The sequence below is a fragment of the Gopherus flavomarginatus genome, chromosome 11, assembly GCF_025201925.1.
Source record: "Gopherus flavomarginatus isolate rGopFla2 chromosome 11, rGopFla2.mat.asm, whole genome shotgun sequence".
Taxonomy (NCBI): Eukaryota; Metazoa; Chordata; order Testudines; family Testudinidae; genus Gopherus; species Gopherus flavomarginatus.
Window position 1 is genome coordinate 49,046,109 of NC_066627.1, and position 19,863 is coordinate 49,065,971.

General features: G+C 55.4%; 1 protein-coding gene across 5 annotated transcripts in view; it reads right to left on the reverse strand.

Moving 5' to 3' along the window:
- Positions 1–19,863, reverse strand: part of SLC2A4RG (SLC2A4 regulator) — a 46,217-nt gene that overhangs the window by 7,061 nt on the left and 19,293 nt on the right. For 4 of the 5 annotated variants that reach the window (XM_050918311.1, XM_050918309.1, XM_050918310.1 and 1 more), the window contains exons 3-4: positions 2,854–2,963; positions 1,615–1,862 (exon numbers count right to left, since the gene is read on the reverse strand). In XM_050918311.1, coding sequence (XP_050774268.1) covers positions 1,615–1,862; positions 2,854–2,963 — 358 coding nt within the window. The remainder of the gene's footprint in view (positions 1–1,614; positions 1,863–2,853; positions 2,964–19,863) is intronic. The other variant, XM_050918308.1, reaches the window with a different exon arrangement.

Below are 19,863 nucleotides of genomic sequence, written 5' to 3' on the forward strand. Positions count from 1 at the left end.
CTGAGTGTGCGTGGGGAGGGAATGTGGTCCAGTGGTTGGAGCAGGGAACAGTGAGAACTGCCCCTGTCACCAGGTCTCTCTGACATGGTGGAGCTCCTGAACCGCTTCCCCAACTGTAATGTGGGCACAGTTACGCTCCCCTCTCTGGGGGGAGTTTGGGGCATTATCTCCTGTCTTAAAGCAGCTGGGGCGCCCAGAGGAAAGGTGCTAGGCAGGGCTTAATTTGTAATGAAAGATGTGCCAGGGCTCAAGTAATTTTTTACGTTCATAACTGATGCCGCAAGCCCAGAGGTGCCGGGGGGGGAGGGGGGGCTCAGAACTGCCAGGCCCAGAGGTGCCGGGGGGGGGGGGCTCAGAACTGCCAGGCCCAGAGGTGCCCGGGGGGGGGGGGGGCTCAGAACTGCCAAGCCCAGAGGTGCCGGGGGGGGGGGGGGCTCAGAACTGCCAGGCCCAGAGGTGCCGGGGGGGGGGGGGGCTCAGAACTGCCAGGCCCAGAGGTGCCGGGGGGGGGGGGGGGGCTCAGAACTTGCCAGGCCCAGAGGTGCCGGGGGGGGGGGGGGGGGCTCAGAACTGCCAGGCCCAGAGGTGCCGGGGGGGGGGGGGAGGGCTCGGAACTGCCAGGCCCAGAGGTGCCGGGGGGGGGGGGAGGGCTCGGAACTGCCAGGCCCAGAGGTGCCGGGGGGGGGGCTCAGAACTGCCAGGCCCAGAGGTGCCGGGGGGGGGGGGGGAGGCTCAGAACTGCCAGGCCCAGAGGTGCCGGGGGAGGCTCGGAACTGCCAGGCCCAGAGGTGCCGGGTGGGGTGGGGGGGTGGGGGGGCTCAGAACTGCCAGGCCCAGAGGTGCCGGGGCTATGAGCTGGCATAAATTAAGCACTGGTGCTAGAAGAGGGGCTGCGGTGGGGAAAGCCCCGCTCCCTGCAGGGACACAGTTCAAACTGCTCCAACTTCCTGTTTGCTCCCACCTGCCATGCAGGGCACTGGACTCTGGCTTGGCTGGAGAGTCAGAGTCAACAGCCCCTTGCTGGTACCGTAATTCAGCCCCCACCGGGAGCGCCCCTCGGCCCTGCAACCCGCTTCCCAAGCCCGTCCCAAAAAGCAAGTCCGGTCAGCCTTTAAGGCACAGCACAGTGCCCAGCTCTCCTCCCCAGCCTGGCAGGGAGGGCGTGTGGACGAGGAGCAGAGTAGGAGCAAGTTGATTATTTGGGGGAGGAGACGAGCCTTTGTGACGAGCCTTTGTCTCCTGCCTATAGAGAGGCCCCTTTCTTGTCATTTCAGTGAGTCTGCTTCATCCTCATCCCTGCTCCAGCCCCGCCCCCAGCCACGGCCCCCGCCACGGCTCTGCTCCCAGCCCCGCTCCCAGCCTTAGCCCCCTTACCCCTGTCCATGCCCTCCTCACCCCTCCCCTGAGCCATGGCCCCATTCCCAGCCTGGTTCCCAGGGTGCGGCACAGACAGGGGCAAGAGGGATGTGACCGTGAAAAGTTTGGGGACCACTGTTCCGCCGGACCCCAGGGACTCTCCCCACAACCACCTTCTTCACTGCGCTGCTTTTGGACCAGCCCTGCACCCTGAGCAACCCCATGCAGCCCCACTGTTCCAGCTCCCGTCCTCCGCACCTTCCTCTTCCTGGGAATGGGGTCTCCGAAGAGGAAGTGGGTCGCTTCAGTCTCCTCGATGCCGTCGTCCAGCTGGGGGGCCGGCAGGAAGCTCTTGGCCACGTCGGTGGATAGCGGCGGCGACGGGGTAGAAGGGGTGGAGCGGTCGCTTGGCAGGTCCCAGTTCCAGTCCCCGCTGTTGTTGCTGCTGCTGCTGTAGCTGGAGGACATGGCAGGACCCTCCTTCCAGGCCTCGCAGCTGGGCTCTGCTGTGGGGGGAGAGGAATTCAATCGCCCACTGGTCACAGGGGCGGGGGTCAGCCCCAGGACATGCCGATGTCAGCCCCTTCCAGTGCTCCGGCAGATAAAGCACCTTCTGAGCAGAGCTCTGGGAATCCCACAGGCAGAGCCAGCCCAGGGGGCATCCGGGTGGACCTCCCGGGCAGCAAGCGCTGTGCCCAGCCTGAGCTTTCACGCGCCAGCAGGGCAGGTTTCTCCACCGGCACAACTCCAGCAGTAGAGGCAGGTAGGTTTGTCTGCTCCTGCAAGTGGACTTTTTACATCAGGGGCTGCCGTGCTCGATGGGAACCTCAAGCCACAAAGGCCTCAACTCACCACCCTCCACCTCCACCCTTCGTTACATGTGGCATGGTGACGTGGGGAGGTCCCAGAGCCCTGACCAGGAGCACTGCCTCCAGCGGCAGTTCCTATAGTGCCTATGCCTATAGTGCCCTTCATTAGCAGACCTCAGAGCACGTGACAAAGAGGCCAGTATCGGTATCCCCATGTAACGAATGGGGAAACTGAGGCAGAGGGAGGGCAGTGACTTGCCCAAGATCACCCAGCAGGCCAGTGGCTGAGCCAGGAACAGAACTTGCGTCTCCTGAGTCCAGTGCTCTTGGGTTAGGCCACGCTGCCTCCCATTATTAAGCCAATCTCTATTGGAGACGAGGATGAGATTTCGTGCGGGCGGAGGCGGGGGGCAGATTATCGCCCATCTGCTGCGGCGGGGTTCTTACACCTTCCTCCGAAGCATCTGTCCCTGACAGCAGCTGGCACCAGGACACAGACTAGATGGACCTCGGGGCTGACCCAGTCTGCCAGTTCCTAAGCTCCTACAAGGGGACTCGGGGCCCTGAATTCCGCTCCTGGCTCTGGAGGAATTCCCTATATCATGCAGGATTTGCACAGACGTAACCAAGAACAGCACACGGCCTGACACCCCCGTTAGCATCTCAGGGCTAAGCATCCCATTCGTACCTGGGCTGAGAGTGCCAGGCGGGTTGCCAAGCACTAGAGGACTAGTGGACAGGCTGGTGAGAACTGCGGCTGCCATGACCTCGTCTATCCCCGCCTTGCCCGACAGCTTTCTGAAAGACAGACAGAAAACGGAGAACACAGTGGTTAGATCCAGCTTAGAAATTCTCTGGCTGTAACTCCGCCAAGCGCGCCAGAGCAGCAGCGGGGCAAGCGGATGTCCACACGCCACCCTGACATCTGGCCCCAGCCCCGGGGCGAGACGAACCGACGAACAGTCCACCAAGAAGCCTGCTGAGACACCCCATCAGGGCAGACACTCATCTGCAGGCCCCTCCTAACACCATTCCCACAGGCCACTGCACGCTCATCACCTGGCAGCCGTCTCCAGTCGCTGCTGGCTGAACCAGCCATCCGGAGGGCAAAGGCGCCTTACACCCCATTTGATTCCCATTCCCAATCCAAGCTTCTGTGGCTCCCACTAGCAACACGCAGGGGACGGGGTGAGATTGTGACTCCCACATTCATTCAGTGAAGAATGAGGGGGGATTTGATAGCTGCTTTCAACCACCTGAAAGGGGGTTTCAAAGGGGATGGATCTAGACTGTTCTCAGTAGCAGCAGATGACAGAACAAGGAGTAATGGTCTCAAGTTGCAGTGGGGGAGGTTTAGGTTGGATATTAGGAAAAACTTTTCCATGAGGAGGGTGGTGAAGCACTGGAATGGGTTCCCTAGGGAGGTGTGGAATCTCCTTCCTTAGAGGTTTTTAAGGGCAGGCTTGACAGAGCCCTGGCTGGGATGATGTAGTTGGGGATTGGTCCTGCTCTGAGCAGGGGTTGGACTAGATACCTCCTGAGGTCCCTTCCAACCCTGACATTCTATGGTTCTGCTTCAGGTCTGTTTAAGCCAACACTGGCCACGCAGGCTGGATCGTATCATACCCTGAAAAGCCACTTTGGGCGGGGGGCTCCCACCCAACCCTCTCGCTGACACCCCTCCCTCCTGCTGAAGGCATGGCTCATTCCCTTCACGTGGCCTACCCCAAACCCAGTGCTCTAGGCTCCAGAGTGGTCACCCCGGGGGCAGGGCTGCTCTCAGCACCGTATCTGCCCTGGCTGTCATGAGCCGGCTCTAAACCTGCCCAGGGCAGCAAAACCAAGGCCACTGCCTTGGCGCGTCGTCCTCTGCACCTGGGTACAGACACCAGTGTTTACACATGCACACATAGAGGAGAGACAGCTGCCACCGGAGGGGATAGCCTGCAGCCAGGAAGGCGCATCTGTGAGCCACTAACAGAAAAGCAAAGGGACGAAAGAAGAGTCCCAAGTCAATTGGATTCCTGCAGCCAACAGGCTTCCAATGCACAGGCTGTCTTCCCCACACGCTGCCCTCTGACACCTCTGAACCAAGCAGAGCGTTACACTGAGAACAGACACCTGGGCACGCTGCCCCGCTGGCAGACCAGCTGCTGGAGCGTCTCCCCAAGCCTGAGATGAGCATGGCAGCGGGAGGACAAGGAGCGACTGCTCACCCCTCTAAGGAAGGGTCTAGCTCGCTGGACAGCACAGAATAGCAAAGCGCACCCTAAGTTGCAAGCCAGCCTTGTGGCGTGACCAGCTGCCGTGTGGCAGGGGCAAGCCACAGGTTTGTGCATCCTGGGCTGGCAGGAGCTGAGGTGCACTGGAGGAAGAAAAGTGCCTGTACAATACCTTGGGCAGCACCCCCCTCACCTAGCAGAGTGGCTGCCTTAGGGTGCAGGACGGGAGAACCAAAGATGGTCTGGCAGTGAGCAAAGCGTGTTCTCCGATCACTGGCAGGTAAACAGTGGAAGGAAGGGAAAGGAAGAGAAGTGAGCCCTAATGCAACGAGGGGTGTCACAGGCAACTGCAGGGCGAGAGCCCCACTTCGGAGAAATCCCCAGCACCAGCCTGCCCCCGCCCCCTGCGCACCTCAGCAGCTGCAGTCCCTTTAAAAGCCAGCATGATTCACCCTCTCCCTCCCCCCAGTCTGCACCACGTGATCCACCAGACCCAGGCAGCAGCCCAGAGCTGGGGGGCGGGGGGGGATTGCGCACAGGGCCTCTGACTGCCAAGCGCTTTATCTGGGTCAATGTCTAACCGAGAAAACCACGGGTGGGGGCTGGCCATGCCGAATGAGCAGAGAGGGGGAGAGAGTGTCTAGGCTGGGGAGGGGAGCGAGGGCTTTTGGCTCTGCATGTTCAGTGAGGGCAGGGGAGCAGCATCTCGAGAGAGGCTGTAAGGGGGGAAATCGCTCCCCTCTGGGGTCACTTAAAACACCTGGTTCTCCTCTATGCATGATAATACTCTGCTAGCCAACAAATTATCCCCACAACTCCCCTCCTCAGCTTAGGCAGGCAGCCATCCTCCTCCCCTCTAGATGCGGAAACTAAGGCACAGAGGGATTAAGTGACTTGCCCAAGGAGACACAATGAGCCAGTGGCAGAGCCAGGATGAAGGAGCCCTGGTGCTGGATTGCCCCCCACCTCCACCCATTGGCTAGCAGCCCAGCACTGGCTTGGCAAGTCTACTCTGCTGCCCAAGGGCCTGCAAACACTGGCTCTCTGTGAAGGGACAAGTGGTTCTCAGCCCAGAGACGGGAGGCTGGCAGGGCCTGCTGAGCTCCAGGCAGCAAGGGTGGGTCATGGGCTCTAGGTGCAAGCCAGCAACCCCTGCCAGGCATCACCAGCTGAGAGCCAGAAGCGGCATCGTGGGGTGACAGAGCAGCTGGAGCACTCTGGCTTCTGCTTTTCTAGAGGTGGAAAAGTCATGCACAGGCCCCGTGTACATCGCACACGGGACAGAACACAACGTACGACAAAACAAAGCATTCGGCCTGCAGTGGCGTCTCCCATCCCGTGGGGCTGGCTCCTCGCTCCGGGCACTGTGACCTGGCCCACAGGATTTGCTGCACTGCTCAGGTTTGGCCCACCCCTTATGACTGGGAGATGGCCAGGCCAAATCTGAGCAAGTGGGGACCCAAGACACAGGGTCAAATTCTTATTTGCTCTAAGTTTGGCCTGGCCCCCCTTCTGTCATTGTGAGGGATGGGCAGCAGGGCCAACCCTGACCATGCCCCAGGTCACAACCAAGCTGGGCCCAGCTCGCTGGGACAGGAGCAGCAGGGCAGGCTTACCATGGAAGAGGCAGGCAAGTGGGGGGTATACAGGGGGGAAGGGAATAGAGATAGGGCAATGGGGCATCCTGGGAGGAGTCCCTGGAGCTATTGAGGGGACTGAAGAAGGAAGCAGTTGGGGCTGGGACAATCCATGGGGTTTGTCTCACTGAGTGGGGTTGGAGAAGAGGAGGTTACAGGGGGGCTGCAGTACTGGGTATATTGCAAGGGGAGACGTCTAAGGAGCTGTCCAGGCTATTTTGGGGTGGCTAACTGTTGTGGGGACTGGTGAGTGCCTCAAGGCATGAAATAATGCCTTATCAACGAATGTGTATAGATCCGAGGTTATCTGTACCACAGAGACAGGCACTGGAAGTATTTTATTAGCATAAAAAATACAGCAACATTTTAATGGCTAAAACAAAACAACTAAATTTCCAAAAAATAAAACGAAAATTAAATCTCACACGCTGAAGCCAAGCGCTTTCTGCTGGAAATAGCATCTCCTGCTGGTCAGCATCTCCCTTCCCTGTCATTCTTCAGCCCAGGAGGCCACCCTGCAGCTCTGACACTCCTCAGCTTTGTATGGCTTCAGGCCATTCCAGACATAGGTCAGCACGTGAGGTTCCCTCCCCCAGCCTGCGACCGTCACCTGCTCTCTCCATACCAGCTCTCTGCCTACGAGGGGATCGGACTCCTTTGGCAGAGTGGGGTAGGATCCACAATCCAACACAATTCCGTAGACACACACTACCTCCCTGACTTGTGTCCAGAGACGCTGGCTTGTTCCTGCGCTCCAGAGGAGAGCACTGAGCCCATGCCACCTGGCTGAGCATGCTGCCGACTGCCTTCTCAGCACTTGGCCGAGGGCATCACCCCAGGACCCCCACCGCCCCTGCCCACTTCCCTGGGCCCTCAGCTTCTGGGGGAAAAGCAGCTCGTGGAAATAACACACACAAAAACCCGAACTCCACCGCCCGCCCACCCTCCCTCTGTCTCCCAGTAATGAATGTCCTGTAAACCCACTCCAAGAGCAGGAGTTGGCCAGACTGATGTATCTATAGCACACGTAGGGGAGTAGAATTTCTTGGGTAGTTCTTTCTGTGCCAAATGTTGCACTCCCTCGCTCGGCTCCTCACAACCCCCTCACCCTGTGGACTCCTTCCAAATTCCAGCAAGGAGCTCCAGGCTGGATTGATCCCTGGGGTATAACTATTTACCCGCCCCATCTTGTGGCTTCCCTACATCAGAGGGAGCAGCCATCTTTGGGACACACCAGCGACCATGCTGGAGCACAGCTCGTCAGCACAAACGACCAGGATCAGCCTTGCCTTTGGCTTCAGCGGCTTCGCTTTCCTAGCCTTCAACTCCAAGGGAGAGAGCGTTTTCCCAGCACCCTGATGCCTAACCCCATTAAACCACATTTTCACAGCCCTCCACTATCCCCAGAAGTCACTTCTTCTCCTGATTCATGCACGAGGCTTACACCAGAGCATCGGCGTCCTAGCGTACAAAGAGGGCCTAGAGTCTGAGTTAAGGTCAGCAGAGACCACCTGATCATCAAGGCCGACCCCTGCCCATTACAGTGCACTGAGCCCAATAACCAGGAGTACACTAGAGTATAACATCCCCCCAGAAACAAAACACCATGTGCCACTGGTGGGCAGAGGTGCACCAATGGCTCAGGCCCTGCAATGGCAGGGAATGGATTTGGACAGACACTTGCCCAAATGGTCTGGGTGTATCTCTGGAGACTGCCTAGGTGACAAAGCTGCCAGAATCGTGATGTCCCACCTGCTGGATCCCTGTGACCATCTGCTAAGCTTTGATATCCTTGGCATTCAGATGGTATCCGTCTGGCTAGCCATTGCCTTCCCTGTGCCACAGGTTAACATGGCCCAGACAGGCACAGCATTCTTGTCTCCCTGCGAGACCTGCGTCATTCCACTACTCTACCTGCTGCCCCCAAGGGAGTAGATGGAGAGCACAAAAGCCACTGAACTAGCAGTGTTTCCACCCAGCTCTTCAGAGCCGGTACCGGCCTCCAGCAGGTCTGGGATTTAGAGTCTCAGTGCAGAGAGCGGGGTGCTGGCGTGCAAGAGGCACTGATGCTCCATTAACATTCTAGGCTTCACCAAGCCCACCACACCCCACCCACTCCCTCAAACCCAGTGCACAAATATAAACATTCAACGCTGGCTGCTGCACGGCCTGGACGAGCACGTAACCCACATGACACACACAAACCCAGCAGGGTCCCATCTCCCTCCCCGAGTGCCGGAATCAGCTCCAGCTCCTGGCGGCGAAGCAGAGCTCGGCTTTCCCAGCCAAAGAGACGGCCTCGATTGTGCAATCACCACACTGGCCTTACGTTTGCACACCTGCCCTTCCTCAGCCTGCAACTGGCCCCAGAGCCAGTGTTTGGCAATTTGACTTTGTGTAGGGAGCAACACCGCTTTGTCTTCCTGCTGTAGGAAGTCGGAGGGGTACACTGGAGCCTGGGAGGGGGCATTCTGCCTGACACATGAAGGAATGAATCAGGGGAGGAATGAGAGAAGTCACCATTCCCCAGCCCCTTCCCACCAGGCACACACCCCACCTCCCCCTGCACCAATGACAGCCAGCAGTTTAAATGAACATGGTGGTCAATGAATCATTCCCCAGGGCAAGGGACTGCTTTACCGGGGGTGGGGGATGAGGGTGTCTGTGGTGATTGGATGGCACAGTGCCAGGCCAGCCAATTGTGGCAGCAAAAATAGCAAGAGAGATGGGCAGCTTCTCCTAAAGAGCTACTTTAAAATGGTTTCTTCCTGTCTTTAAATAAACCAGAGGGGGAGGGGGGAAGAGAGCAGGGGGAAGAGGAGGAACGAAGAGCCAGCAAGACAAACGAAAATCTTTTGCTGCGTGTCATGCCAAGTCAAGAACAAAAAGCCCTTCGCTCAGGGGCCCGAATCTGGTTCCTTGGGAAGCACGATCTCAAAGCTGCACTGAATCCACTGCTCGGCCGTACGTCTGGAGCGCATGACAGGACAGACCCGAGGGAAGAGACTTGGAGAGCCGGAGCCTCCAAGGTTTGTTATTTTTTATATCCCCCGGTGAATGCAGAGCTCCTGAGACACCCCAGAGCACCACAAGCTGCAGCCCCGTCTACACAAGGCTTTCCCCTCCTGCAGGATCCCTGCACACTGCGGATTCATATAGCAGCTTTGCCTGTTTGAGACACTTGGCTTCACAGCAGCCCTGCCAGCCAAGTGGCACTCATTTGCAGTGACAGCTGCACGCTGGCCCCACTGGCACTCAGAACCAGGGCTGCAGACAGAGGGCAAGGCTTACCCAGCAGCTCCTCCTCCCAGAGGCCATGAGCAGGCAGCCAAGGGTCCCCTCCCCTTCTCATTGCCCCCTGCAGCAAAGCACAGCAGGAACGGCTAGAGGGGCAGCTAGTCAGCAGTGCTGAGTCCTGGACTGCAGCGCACGCCAGTCCTAGAAGGCGCTGTGATGTTAGGGAGGCCAGGCCACAGCAGGGGACAGAGACATTCAGGGAAAGGAAGGATAGAGGAGATGGGTATGGCCAACTGGCCAATGGGGGCAGTGGGCTGGAGGAAGAGAGCAACAGGGATAGTCTTGGGGCTCCTGCGCAGGCCAGGACTCTCCCTAGCCCAACTCACGGCAGTGTGATGAACAGTGCAGCATTTTCTGCTCCTGGGTTAATATTTAGCAGGATTGCTCTGGTTTCCCAATCCCCAACGTTTGCCAGAGCGCTGCCAAGTGTGCACAGAGTTTGCTGCTGCCTGCCATCCTGTCCCTCCCACAGCACCGCCTCCAGGATGTCATCGGTCTAGTGCTCTGCAGCCGGGAACTGGACGCACACGGGCAGGCTAGGCACTCGCAGGGAGAAAGGAGAGCACTGGGAAGATTTACAGCAACGCATCTCAATCCCCTTACTAATCCCCTGGTCCCAGCTCCACTCGGTCCATTGCAGGATCCCTCTCAGGAACCTAGGGGATCTGGGGAGGGGCAGACAGTGGATGCTGGAACAGCATGAAGACACTGCAGCTACCCATAATCCAAGTGTTCCTTACGTGGGACACTGGAAGACCTTTCTGCTCAACTGAGGGTTTTCACCCGCTGCCTGTTATCCTCATATGTAAGCACGGAGCACCTGTGCTGCCGTCCCCGGCAGGCCAGCTGGGAATCTGATCTCAAATCCATGCCATCAGGTCATGAGAAATGATACATCTCAGCTCTCAGGATCATGGCAGCCCCCATTCATGTGACTCCCCATCCCACCCTCCATCAGTAGTTTCCACACGAGCAAGGCCCGGATACCAATGCCTGGGAAGCACCTTGGGAGGTTTGAATAGAATCTCTCCTACCCAAGAGTTCCTAGTGCCAAGAGCAAAGAGCATCCTCTGTTAGTTCTAGCCTCTCTTTGTCCACCATCACCTCAGCCAACAGCAAGGAGGATGGGAGAGGCCTGGGAAGAGATTTATGGCCTCTCTGGAACACTGCTGGGAAAACACAAGCATCGCATTGAGAGTCCCAAAGCCAGCGCTCTGGGCTCACGTTGCCAGTGCCCCACATTCACCGAGCAGATGTGCAGGCCATTAGAGGGGAGAATCTGACCAGACAGAGCATCACGTTGGAACAGTATTAATGGGTTTAACCACAGAATTGTGCAATGCTACCAACTGGATTGGGGAGCAGTTGGATGGTGGTGCTGCAGCTGCAGGGAGCTTGGCGGGGGAGAGAAAAGTCTGCATGACAGAGCTCCATCGCATATCTTTGGCTAAACGGAGCAAGCGTAGGAAGATACCGCTCACTTGTGATTAGCTGTTTCGAGCCCAGCTCACAGTTACTGGCTGGGGCAAAGGGATACAGCTATATACAGAGTCTACTCAGAGGTCAATCTTAGCCAGTCCAAAAATAAACTAGAGACCATTTTAATCAAATATACAACAGCCAGTGGTTTCCTGGTAGGCATCTTAAACTGCCTGGTGCAGTACGAGGAGGGGCAACCTACCTGCACACACCAGAAGAAATAGTGTGAGTGACTCAGTAGGAGACACTCTTCAATTATAGTTGGTATTGCACCAACAGTAGAACCCTCTTTCAGCTGAGACTTAAAAAACGAAGTCCTGAGCATTTGTGGCCGTATGAGATCCAAAGGACACCCCTCTGCACCATTCCAACTCTAGCAATCACAATCCCCCTGCAGTGTCAACAGATTCAGCATCTGCCTTTACTATTTCTTAGTGACGCTGGGTGCTGTTGAACTGTTACTATAGTTCACATCAGAGGTGGCTGCATTTAAGTGGTGGGTAAGCCCTTCTCTCTCCACTGAAGAACTCACAGTTCAGGGGCACTTAACCATTTCAGCACCCCTAAACACAGCATCCTGCTCATTCAGATTCCCCCTATGAGCCATACCCTGCAAGTAGTTTACTTATGACTAGGACTGTCTGAAGCCAGAAAAAGACTGAAAATTAAAGGCAGACAGAGTCTTTGGTAAAAAATAATAATAGAAACACCCTCTTCTGCACTGATGCGTTCACTGGCTGCACCCCAGAGACGGCTGCATTTCAACAGTCATGTCAGCATGTGAAGTGCTTTGGGGTGAAGTGGATTGGATACCTGCACGGCCACAATTAAACAGTAACCAAGTCTGAAAAGTCCCTAGAATACCACTGCAAGAATAATGCGTGTTTCTCATTAGCTCTAAGATTTCAGACATGGGCTACAGTATGGCAGGAAGGGTGCAGCTCCGACAACCAGAATATAAAACCCTGAGGACAACTGGATTTAGTTTATTTCTTGAAGCAATGCCCCTTGAGGGAGAGGGTGCATGAAATTCTACTCTCAGAAGCAGAGCTGGTGGGTGTTCAGCAGAGAGAGAAAGAAGTGAGACAGTGGGGGAGGTTATGCAAAAGCAGATCCGAAGTCTTGAAGTTTAAAAGTGAACTGCGTGGGGAGAGATCAGACTCATGCATCCAGGGAGTGCTAATAATATAGTGGGGGGCAGGGGGAGAAATTGCCTTAAAAAAAATTAAAATTCAGATCTTCTGAGGGTTTGAGAAGTAGATGTTTTAGTTCAACCACAAGTTGTTGGGCTCCATACAAGAATCAATGGGTGAAGTTCTCTGGCCTGTGTTACGCAGGTCAGTCTAGATCAGGTATGCCCAAAAAAAAAAAAAAAAAAAAAAAGGAGGGGGGGGAGAGAAAGGGAGATAAGATTTTGGTTTGAAACCAACAGCTGTCATATGTGCTGCAGTGCATCAGAAAGTCCCTGAGCTGTAAAATGCTCCCTTTCCTGTTTTCAGCCAGGAGGGGGTACACACACTCTGGGACCAGGCTGGCACAGTAATTTGATTTAGCAGTGTGCTATGCAGGGTGGCTGCGCTGTACTCTCAAGAAGGGCACAGCTGGCTATGGTTGGCACCAAGTCACACCGCTCCAACCACTGAAGCAAAACGGTGATGTTCCGAATCATGCCAACATAGTTCCTCTCATCCAAAGAGAGGCACATTCATACAGGGTCCGTTCAGAGCAGCTGCAAAATCAGCAGCGCTGGGGAGCCCTGAGATCAACAGGTCACCATACAGGAAACTGCTGTGCAGCAGGAACTCCCAGGTCTGCAGAGGCTGCAGCCTAGACCCTGCAAGGAGCATGGAGAGAGTTCCCTCTTTGCTTTGCAGGGAAATTGTAGGGGATGAGGGTGGCCAGTTGGGTCCACTGGGTAAGAGCTTCCTGGCTCTCTAACTGTGGAGCAGCCGGCTGGTTGCTATTTAGGCCTCCTCCCAGCAGGGGAAGCCACGGTTCAGTTTGCCAGGCATTGGAGTATCCAGGGTCTGGAACTATTAAGAAGCAAGAAGCTGCCTGAAGCCAAGATTCACCCACTTCCTTGACCCCCCTACCCCCCCGTTACACATACCTTCTGCAGAACGCACTTGTTTTCCCGTGTTTGTTCTGAAAACACCCAGCCTTTTCAGATGCAAGTTTTGAAAGAAAAGCAGCAAAGCGCCCTTTGGCTCATGTCCAGCGTGACTAGTTCAGATAAGAATGAGCAGCAACGGCAAAATTAAAAATCAAACAAAATTAACCAGTCAAGCCACGGAGCATAGCTCAGCAGCATGCACCAACACATTACGAGACATCACGACGTAGGTGAATTGTTTCTTGCAATCTGAGTAGCTCAAAAGAAGTAAGCAGAGCGGTTTCATTCTGGTTTTTGATGTGTTGTCTAAAACCAGGATGTTTAAAAAGGATGCTATAATCTAACCTGCTAGGCTTCCTTAGGAATTTGTTTTACTATGGAATCCAGAAATACTTAAATTATACATATTAAGGCTTAAAATAAATGGGCACAAAAAGGAGAAATTTGCATGCTTCGAACTTTTTTTTGAAGATAGTGGTAAATGAATCAATAAAGGCTTGGAAATCGACGATCACAGTAGCTCCTTTTCTGGCCCTAAAGACTGCGAACCACTGTCATTCCAAGAAATTGGAACACCCTTCTGCTCTCTACAACTGGTCAGAGGAGTTAAACCCAGTCTACATTTGAATAGTTTTCACCAGTGTAACATACTCAACTTAGGTGCTTAGCCTAAAGACTTTATTTTTGTTTACAGCTATTAATAAACATGTGGGAGAAAGGATGTCTGTGTTAAAGATTCAACACCCCAGGTTTCATGGAAAACTGACGAGGCCATGGGCAAAACCATGAAGAAGTCGCCCAGCAGAGCCAGGAATGAGCAGATCTGACAAGCCTCACGCTCACAATACACCCTTCATAAGCCATCACAGAAGGGGGAAAATCCAGTCTCTAAAAGCTCCTTTGCAGGTCACCCCCACGAAGGGACCCTGCCATTTTGAAGTATGCATAGGAAGCAAGCAGTCTCCTTCCTTCTCTTCTCAACACTCCCACAGATCAGGAAGTGGAGAAAATATTCTCTCAAAAAAGGTCAACTTTTCAGTAGTTATGCTGTTTGCTCCCCCGACCCCAATCCCGCCTGCAACTCTTTCAACGCCGACAATAACGGCAAGTTTTGGTTATAGCCAGTTTCTCTATCAGGCACTGGGTGCTGCAGTGTTTGGGTTACAAACAGCACAGCGGAACAGTTATTTCTTTAAAAAACAACAACTCCCCACCCCCCTGCTGGACTAAAACGATACGTCTACATAAAGATCCACGCCGAGGGGGCCGGGTCACAGTTGGTGACTAGATCTGTATTTGGGGCCAAACTGAATTATTGGCCTTCTCGGAAACGCTGCTGCACTTGTTCTGGCTGGGGAGGGAGGGAAGCAACAAGCTTTATTCACACAAACCGCAGGCCCCAAGCAGCCGGTTATCAGAGAGCATATGGTGCACAGAGCTTGAGGTTTTTTTTTTTTTTAAATATAAACAAACAATTGCAATTAAGGCAGGCCCCTCCCTCTCAAACACATGGCCAATCACCGTCTCCATGGCAACAGAAGAGCCAATGGGACTGCTGTTGCCAACTGGTTTGGCAGCTTAGTGCAAGGATGCCCGCCCCAGGTCCAGCCCCTTGCTAGCCACCCCCACCCCCACTCCGGACTCCTCCTCCTCTTCCTGTGGCTGCTCTTGGCCCAGAGGTCGTGGAGCCAGAATTAGTCAACTCAGCAGCTGCAGCTCCAGCCCAGGGAGAGTGCACGAGAGAACATGGCCCGAAAGCCAGAGCGGGAACAAAGGTCCAGCAACGCGGAGCTTGCTGTCCAGCCCAGGAGGGAAGCAGTCGGCAGGCTCAGCTGCGAGGGCCTGGGAGTGCCAGCCTAGGGAAAACCAGCAAGCCAGGGCTGGAGTCGCTGTCGAGCTGGAGATCTCTGCCCTGGCAAGGCCGCTCCTGGCTCCTCACCCCACCAAGGGCCAGATGTGCTCTCGACCCCCTCCCTCCCACAGTTCTCACCCCCACACTGCTCTGTACGGCCCTCCTCAACTTTTCAGGGTGCCTCCGTCAGACTGGCCCAGCAGAGGACGAGTAGGAGGTGGAGAAAGATGGGGTTGGTGGAGAGATTTAACTCGTCCCCACTCCAAACCCCTCTCTGAGACAGGAGGGTGCAGCCATGTGAGCAACCCAAGCGCTAAGCTATGTCGCGATCAGTAGGGCTGCATCGGATGCACTGAAGACCCAATGAAGAAAACGCCACCCTACGTCTCACAGCAGCAGAAGCCAACCGCTACATTGTGCCAAGGGCAAAAATCCACTTCTTCGCCAGGAGCCACACATCTGGGCACGGCAGCACTTCCAGCAAATCAGCACCAAAAAAAATCACAGCTCCTTTGATAACAGCACAACAGTACAGCCTGAGAGGAAGTGCAGACTAGTAGATAGAGCACGGGACTGAGGGTCAGGAGAGTGGGTTCTATTCCTGTCACTGAACTGCTGTACAGCCTCGGGCAAGTCACTTTGCTCTCCATTTCCCCACCCCCTCATCCTTTGTTCGGACTCTTATTAGGTGTTTGTACAGTGCCTAGCACAACGGAGCCCTGATCTCAGTTGGGGCCACTAGCGCAATAAAAACCTCTCGGCCAACAAATGGATCATTTCCGTCAGTCTCCACAAAAGGTTGCATCAGTTTAACTGAAGACGTGATGTTAAATTGATTTAGTTCAAGCTAGTGCAAGAGACACTGTGGACATATATATTTTGGTTTAAACCAGGTTTATTGCAGTTTAGCCTAAGTTGATAGGAACAGGTTTCAGCTGAACTGAAATGAGGGGCTTGCACTGGTTTCATTTAAATCAGGGCAAGTTTGTGCCCAAACACTCACACAATTTTACCTCTTAAAACAATAACGCATGAAACCACCATGGCAAGCAGGGTTGCCAACTTGGTAATATTTAAAAAATGGACACCCCACCAGGAGTGCGGGAACTTCCCCTACCCCACCTCTTCCCCAAGGCCTCAACCCTGCCCACTCCTCTTTTCCCCTTCTCCCCCCATCGCTCACTGCTTTTTCCCCTCCCATCCCCGCCAACCTGGGTCAGGAGGGATTCGCTTGCGGAGCCAGGGCTGGGAGCTGCAGCCGCCTGTGCCAGGTAGGAGGCAGCCACAGCTGAGTAGGAGCTGGTGTGGGTGATGGCCCAGCGCCTTCCTGCCTCCAGTGACCAAATAGTGTCAGGTCCCCTTTCCAATCGGGCTGTCCGGTCAAAAACCGGCAGCTGGCCACCCTAGCACTGGCCCGGTAACGTTTAGGTCTTTGCAAACAACCTCACCACTCACGGCAGTAATGGAAATAGGACTTGTTAGTTCATGTGAGCGCCCTCTGCTGGCTGGATTCCGCTTCTGAAGAAAAGGGGAGGAGCCAGTGCCTATTAGACCGCTCAGATTGTTTGCCCCGCCCAAACCAAAAATATTTAAAGGGAACAGAGCAATTGATTTAAAAGGAACTAAAAAGTGTGCAGGGGCCATTCCCCAGCCACATGGAGTAGATCAGAGCCATGGTCACATTTCAGGTTTAAAGTCCTGAGGAGCATTTCTTTAGGAGTGCAGGGTTAAAATGGTAACACTTAGGCAGCTCAGACACGAGGCTGCCTATGCCTCTAGATAGGACGGGATGTGGTAGACAATGGATTTGATACCAGGAAAGACAGGAGGAGACTCAGGGTGGCAGTTGAGCAAGGACCTAGAGCAGGGGTCGGCAACCTTTCAGAAGTGGTGTGCTGAGTCTTCATTTATTCACTCTAATTTAAGGTTTCGTGTGCCGGTCATACATTTTAATGTTTTTAGAAGGTCTCTCTCTACAAGTCTATATATTATATAACTAAACTGGTGTTGTATTGTAAAATAAACAAGGTTTTCAAAACGTTTAAGAAGCTTCATTTAGAATTAAATTAAAATGTTGATCTTACGCCACCGACCCACTCAGCCCGCTGCTGGTCTGGTGTTCTGTTCACCTAGGCCGGCAGTAGGCTGAGTGGGGCCTGAGGCCAGGACCCCAGCTGGGAAGGGTCCAGCAGCCAGAGCCCCAGACCGGCAGCGGGCTGTGTGGGGCTGGTGGCCGGGACCCCAGACCGACAGTGGGCTGAGCGGCTCAGCCCACTGCCACTCAGGGGTTCCATCCTCCGGCTCCTGCCAGCCCAGTGCCGGTCTGGGGTCCCGGCCTCGCCCACATACAGTGGGTATCTACCTTCTCCCTGGTTCTGGCCCATTCTCTTCCTCTCTCTGCACTGAGCTGAGAGTTGGAGTGGACCGAGCACAGGGCTGGGGGTGAAGGGTCTGGCCAGGAGCTAGAATGAAGGAGGGGGCTCAGGATTGGGACAGGAGGTTTGGGTGTGGGGGCACTTACCTGGGCAGCTCCCATGTGGTGTGAGGGGTGCAGGTGGGAATGTGAGTGAGGGTGCAGGGGCTCCCGTTTGGTGCTCAGGGTGGGGGTGGGGATGTGCAGGGTGCATGGGGTGGGGGGGGGCTGGGCATGGGGGGATGCAAGAGTCAGGGCAGAGGGCTGGGGGCATGTGAGGGGGGTGCAGGTGCCAAGGTAGGGGGGCTGGGTCTGTGTGGGGGTACCAGTCAGGGCTGGGGTCATGGGAGGGTGAAGGAGTCAAGAGGGCTGGGTCGTACAGGGCTCAGGGCAGGAGCCTGGGGGTGTGTGGGGGCTCAGGGCAGAGGGCTGGGTGACTGCCCCCCCCCCCAGAACCCCCAACCCACCCCGCTCCTTGTCCCAACTACCCCCTCCTGGGACCCCACCCCCTATCTAAGCCTCCCTGCCCCTTATGTCCTGACTGCCCCCCTAGGACCCTAGCCCCTACCTGTCCCCTGACTGCCCCAACCCTTATCCACACCCCGACAGACCCCCTGGACTCCCATGCCTATCTAACCACTCCCCGCCCCCTGACACGATCCCCAGAACTCTGGACCCATACAACCCCCATCCCCTACCACCACTCCCTGCCTGCCCCAACCCCTCTCCACATCCCTACCTCCTGACAGTCCCCCCAGAACTCCTGACTCATCCAACCCCCGCAGCTCCTTGTCTTCTGACCACCCCCTCTAGAGATCCCCCCACCCTAACTGCTCCCCCAGGACCCTCTTTGCTCCCTGTCCCCTGACCCCTATCCACCCCCCAAACAGACCCCGGGACTCCCATGCCCCATCCAACACCCCTGCTCCCTGTCCCTTGACTGCCCCCACCCCTTACCCAACTGTCCCCCTGCGGCCCCGGCTCCGGAGCCAGCCCCCTTACCATGAGGCTCCTCCCTCATCTGGAGCCCTGCCGCCACCGCCCCCACGCGTGCAGCCCTGCTCCGCCCCACCCCTCAGAGCGCTGTGCACGCGGCAGCAGGGCTCCGGATGAGTGGGGAGCATCTTTCCCTCTCCATGGAGCCAAACGCTGCCCCGCAGGAGCGCCTAGCCCCAGCCCCCAGAGCGCGCGGCAGCAGGACTCTAGTGGAAGGCGTTGGCAGGATTTTTAATGACACGCGGAGTCCCAGCAGGCAGCCGCGTGCCATAGGTTGCCGACTCCTGACCTTGAGAGTAAGATGCTGCATGTGAGGAGGCCCATGTTCCAGCAGTGAAGTGTGCGAAGGGTTCGTGGAAACATGGCACGGCTGATGAGAGCCACCAGTCTGGGAGGGAGGACGCTTTCTAGTTCAAGGACAACCCTTACTGTACTCAGAGATGGACCAGCTTTGAACAGAGCTCAGAATGTGGCCCCCAGATCGCTCCCCCCAGAGAGTCAGGGACAAAGCCCTCCAGCTGCTGTGCCTTCCAGGGATCAGGAGGACCAGGTATTCCTTTTCCGATCCACCCTGTAGCAGGCGAGGCGCTCAGACTCTACCCATGGGCTGGGCTGAAATTACCATGGCCCCAGAGGGCAGATGCCAAGCTAAGCTACAGCTACCACCTCATCAGCGCTTCTGTGTCTCCAGTGAACTTCCCACCCACCCTCAACCCCAACACATTACTGCTCCAATGGCCTGGAAAACCTCAGCTGGAAGAAAGCAACAGCCAAGACCAAGTGCTCCCAAGGAGAGAAAGTCTTTTGCAAAGCATTAACTCAGGACTAGGACAGCAGAAAAGGGGGCCACTGCATGAAATAACACAGCCCTGGAAACGCAACAGCCTCCCTGCCCTCCACTCCCATCTGACTCATGCACACCTACACCTACACACACACACACACACCCTCTATTACCCACCAGCCTGCCTTCCCACTTCAGAAGCGCACAATGGCGGCGCCACAGAAGAGCATCTGCAGCTAAAGCAGCTCCAAGCAGAATGGAGATATAGAGCAGAGGGGAAGACCCAAAGGCAAAGCCCCGACGAGACTGACGTGGTGTCATACAAAACAAATCAGCCTTGTGACTTCCTCTGAGACGCAGCCACTTCGCTAGCTGCCGGGACACACTCCCCACCAAGATGAGTAGCCTTGTACATCAATGATGAAATTAAATGTAGCGAAATAAGATGCGATGGAATGGATAAGACGGAGTCCGTCTGGGCAAAAATCACGCGGGGTAAAAAAGCAACTAGAGCTTCCCCTGAGATAGTGCTTGGGGTGTGCTACAGACCGCCGGGATCGGATTGGGATATGGATAGAGACCTCTTTAATGTCTTTAATGAAGTAAACACAAAGGGGAAATGTGTGATTATGGGGGACTTCAACTTCCCGGATATAGACTGGAGGACGAGTACTTGCACGAATAATAGGGGTCAGATTTTTCTGGATGTGATAGCGGATGGATTTCTTCATCAAGTAGTTGAAGCACCTACGAGAGGGGATGCCATTTTAGACTTGGTGTTGGTGAGCAGTGAGGACCTCGTAGAAGAAATGGTGGTAGGGGACAACCTTGGTTCGAGTGATCATGAGCTGATTCAGTTCAAACTAGATGGAAGGATAAACAAATGTAGATCTGCGATTAGGGTT